Source organism: Vombatus ursinus, unplaced genomic scaffold (assembly GCF_900497805.2).
Source record: "Vombatus ursinus unplaced genomic scaffold, bare-nosed wombat genome assembly UNPS02014176.1, whole genome shotgun sequence".
Classification (NCBI taxonomy): Eukaryota; Metazoa; Chordata; class Mammalia; order Diprotodontia; family Vombatidae; genus Vombatus; species Vombatus ursinus.
Window position 1 is genome coordinate 1,542,567 of NW_020953954.1, and position 2,666 is coordinate 1,545,232.

The 2,666-nt window shown below is 51.7% G+C and overlaps 1 protein-coding gene across 1 annotated transcript in view; it reads left to right on the forward strand.

Annotated features, from left to right (window-relative positions):
• Positions 1-2,666, forward strand: part of LOC114041648 (mucin-5B-like) — a 30,932-nt gene that overhangs the window by 27,503 nt on the left and 763 nt on the right. Inside the window, exons 27-29 of the mRNA XM_027860204.1 lie at positions 196-239; positions 330-530; positions 1,739-2,663. Of these exons, the coding sequence (XP_027716005.1) occupies positions 196-239; positions 330-530; positions 1,739-2,663 (1,170 nt within the window). The remainder of the gene's footprint in view (positions 1-195; positions 240-329; positions 531-1,738; positions 2,664-2,666) is intronic.

A 2,666-nucleotide genomic window follows, 5' to 3' on the forward strand; every position in this document is an offset into this window, starting at 1 on the left:
CTAACAGGAAAGGTCTCTTGTGGAAGGCAGCACCTGAGCTCTATACATTGAAGAAAGCTAAGGATTCAAGATATGAAGGGGAAGAGGGAATGCATCCCAGCTGTGGGTGGCAGCCTGTGATTTGTCATTGGCTATTGTCCTTGTGGGCTTATTTCCCATGCCCCACATTCTTTCCCTTCTCCTTTTCACTCCTAGTAACTGTACCACAAGCGGCATACAGTGTACCCCAGACCAAAATGGTGAGTAAGCTGCCCAGATGCCTGGGGACAGGGACTCCCAGTTCCTCGGACATGCATCAAATGATGCCATTTGGTTTCCTGGCTTTTCAGAGTGCACTTGCTTGTATGAGGGTCACACGTACCATATCCACGAGGTTATCTACAACACCACGGATGGCCTGGGAGCCTGTCTTATTGCCATCTGCGGAGACAATGGGGAGATCAAACGCATGTCCAAAGAATGCCCCGTGATGCACTCCACCACTGCACCATTCACCTTCACTACCAGCAGGATGCCAGAGTCCACAGCAGGTAACCTCTGAGGCTGGGTGGAATGAAGCATTTGGCTGAAAGAGGCTCTACAGTTCCTCCCAGGCCAACCACCCTGTGGTCACTTGTGATGGTGATGATTAAAAATAAATAATAATAATAATGATAACAACAGATCCCAGCCTATTTAAGAGCCCAAAAGCTGAGACTGTTACCAAGCAGATCCCTGACATGCCCATTTATTTGGCCAAGTGTTCAGAAATGTCCACAGCAGGGATTAAACTTTCTCTTTCTAACTTGGATGATTAGAATCCCAGAATGGGAAAGCTGGGAGGACCTTGATGGTTTTCCAGGCCACCCCCCACCCCAGTCTCACAGAGAGAAGGAAGGACTTGCCTTGCATCGCCTGGCTAGTTATGAGCAGAGCCAGGATCAGATGCCTGGGCTCTTGATTGCCAGCCTGGGGCTCTGACCACCACGATCCCTGGTCCTCTGGGTCCTGCTGGCTATTGGTAGCTTCCCTGGAGCCCCAGAGCTCTCAGAACCACCGGCTGGGATATCTACTGCTCCTTCACTGCTCCATGTGCACATAGCTCCTCTGGAGAAGCTGAGGGTGGTCACTGAGCCTGATGTCACCTGGCCTGGGAGGTCCTGCTGCCAGCCAAGTTTTGAAAGTCCTCCAGCTGGTGATCTCTGGGATCATTGCCAGGGAAGGTGATGGTCAGTGCCCCAGGGGAAGTAATATTGTGCCAGCAGGATGTCAGCCATAGGTGGGTGTGATGAGATCTCTCTGAGAGGCCACATGATCCCAGCCCTGACATTTCCTGTCAGCCTGACTATGGGGCCATAACAAGGACAGTGAGCCTTTCCGTAAGCAGCCCACAGACATGATCTCATATGAATTTCACAAAAAGCCCATGAGCTAGAAGATATTATCATCCCGCATGGGCACAAACAGGTTGAAGTGACTAGCCTCCAGCCACATGGGAAGGAAATGCCTGAGGTGGGATTCAAACTCAGAGCTCCCTGCCTCCAAGCCCAGGGCCTTTCATTTTGGCACATGTCCTCTTCTCCGTCTGCTTTCCACTGGGAGTCACCATTTCTTCCTCTGATAAAAGAGCTAAAGTGCGACTGTGAAGAGAGTCCTTGGTGCTGTGGAAATGTACGTGGGGTTGGCATCAGTACCAGGGGCTACCTCCTCTAAGAGAACAGGTTCCACAAGAGATTTCCCTTTCTCTCTCCCTGCTCAGGGCCCGCCACCACTATCTCGGCCACTTCCACAGTGTGTGTGCAAGAAGATTGCACGTGGTCTAACTGGTATGACAGCAGCACGCCAGGCTCAGGGCTCGACAGTGGAGACTTTGAGACATTTGAGGACCTACGGCTAAGCGGATACCAAATCTGCTCCACAGCCCGTGATGTGGAGTGTAGGGCCCGGGCATTTCCTGGCATCTCACTAGGAGAAGTGGGACAGAAGGTGGAGTGCAGCCTGTCCCATGGGCTACTGTGCTATAATGCAGAGCAGAGCCCACCTTTGTGCCATGATTATGAGATCCGAGTGCTGTGCTGCAGCTACGTGCCTTGTGGTGGGTCTACGGCCGTGAGGACCAGTCCACCCACCACAAGATCCATGGCCACGGCTAGAGCTTCCACAATGCCCCCCCAAACATTATCCACCTTGACTTCACAGATGTGGTCCACACCCACCAGGGCCAGTACTCCCAACGTGACTTGCCAGCCCCGATGCCAGTGGACAGAGTGGTTTGATACAGATTACCCCACATCAGAAAAAATTGATGGAGACATTGAGACATATGACAAGATCAGGAAGACGGGAAAGGACTTTTGTCAGGAACCTCAGGGCATTGAATGCCAGGCAGAGAACTACCCTGACATGACTATTGAGCAGGTAGGACAGGTTGTCCATTGTGATGTTCACTTTGGCTTCATCTGCAGAAATGAGGAACAAAAAGGTTTGTTCAAAATGTGTATTAACTACAAGATCAAGGTCCTGTGCTGTGATGACAGCCATTGCCATGGAAAGACCTCAGTCATACCACCAGCAACAACGCTGCAATTGACCACCAGCCTGGAGACTGGCACCACAGTACAGACATCCCTCACCACCACAAGCCTGGTGACAGAGAGCAGCCCAGCCAGCACTGCAACCCAAGAGTC